Below are 728 nucleotides of genomic sequence, written 5' to 3'. Positions count from 1 at the left end.
GTGGCGGCAGCTTAACAAGCAATAGGCGGTAGAGCTTGAGCAACTCCTGCCAATTGTTTTGATTGTGGGTTAACCCACGTTAAGGCGACTTGACGTGGCGGCGATGGTTGGTACGCGAACGTACCAGTGTAAGAAAGGCCGGACCCTCTTGAAGTTGAAGCAATAAGCTCCAAAGTGTGTTGGAATAGCTAACGAGGCAAGGCGGTATGGCATCCACGAGCCGGATGACGATCAGCAGGAAGCAACGCTGCGTGAGAGCGCACTCCACTGGGTCGGTGATGGTCAACAGAAACCCGGTCTTGTCGCCTGTACGGCAGACGCTGTACTATTAGCATTACGGTCCGTAACAACACGGCAACACGGCACGTGGTCACAGGCTTACCATCAGCGTTGGTGGTGAGACCGGTCTCTGGATAGGCCGCGAGGAAGTTGGAGAACGCCACTATGTACACTGCTTCCTGTTTCTTCTGGTGTCCCTTCTCGTACAGCTTCCACACGGCGCCGAGGTCTGAGTTTGGGTTTGTGTCAGCCAACATGGCCAGGTCATGTTGGGGGGAGGAGGATGGTACCCTGAATAAGAAGGAGCGCGTCATGGAAGAACGAAGCGAACCCCTGGTAGTCGCGATGGCAGAAGAGTTCGAGCACGTTGGCAGTGACGTGCGCCAGCTCCTCGTGGAGGGTTTCGAGCTTGGGGTGCGAGAAGAGCGATGCCAGCTTGAGCACAATCA

General features: G+C 55.6%; 1 protein-coding gene across 1 annotated transcript in view; it reads right to left on the bottom strand.

Moving 5' to 3' along the window:
* Positions 1–231: 231 nt before the first annotated feature.
* The window catches only part of ACA1_243620 (uncharacterized protein), a gene marked incomplete at both ends in the record, with an annotated part of 1,319 nt that continues 822 nt past the window's right edge, over positions 232–728 (bottom strand). Inside the window, 4 exon segments of the mRNA XM_004335367.1 lie at positions 232–247; positions 264–306; positions 383–508; positions 570–687. Coding sequence (XP_004335415.1) covers positions 232–247; positions 264–306; positions 383–508; positions 570–687 — 303 coding nt within the window.

This window comes from Acanthamoeba castellanii, assembly GCF_000313135.1.
Source record: "Acanthamoeba castellanii str. Neff unplaced genomic scaffold scf7180000084763, whole genome shotgun sequence".
Classification (NCBI taxonomy): domain Eukaryota; phylum Discosea; order Longamoebia; family Acanthamoebidae; genus Acanthamoeba; species Acanthamoeba castellanii.
The sequence above is the reverse complement of the archived record's forward strand: the minus strand, read 5'-3'. Positions and strand labels throughout refer to the sequence as shown.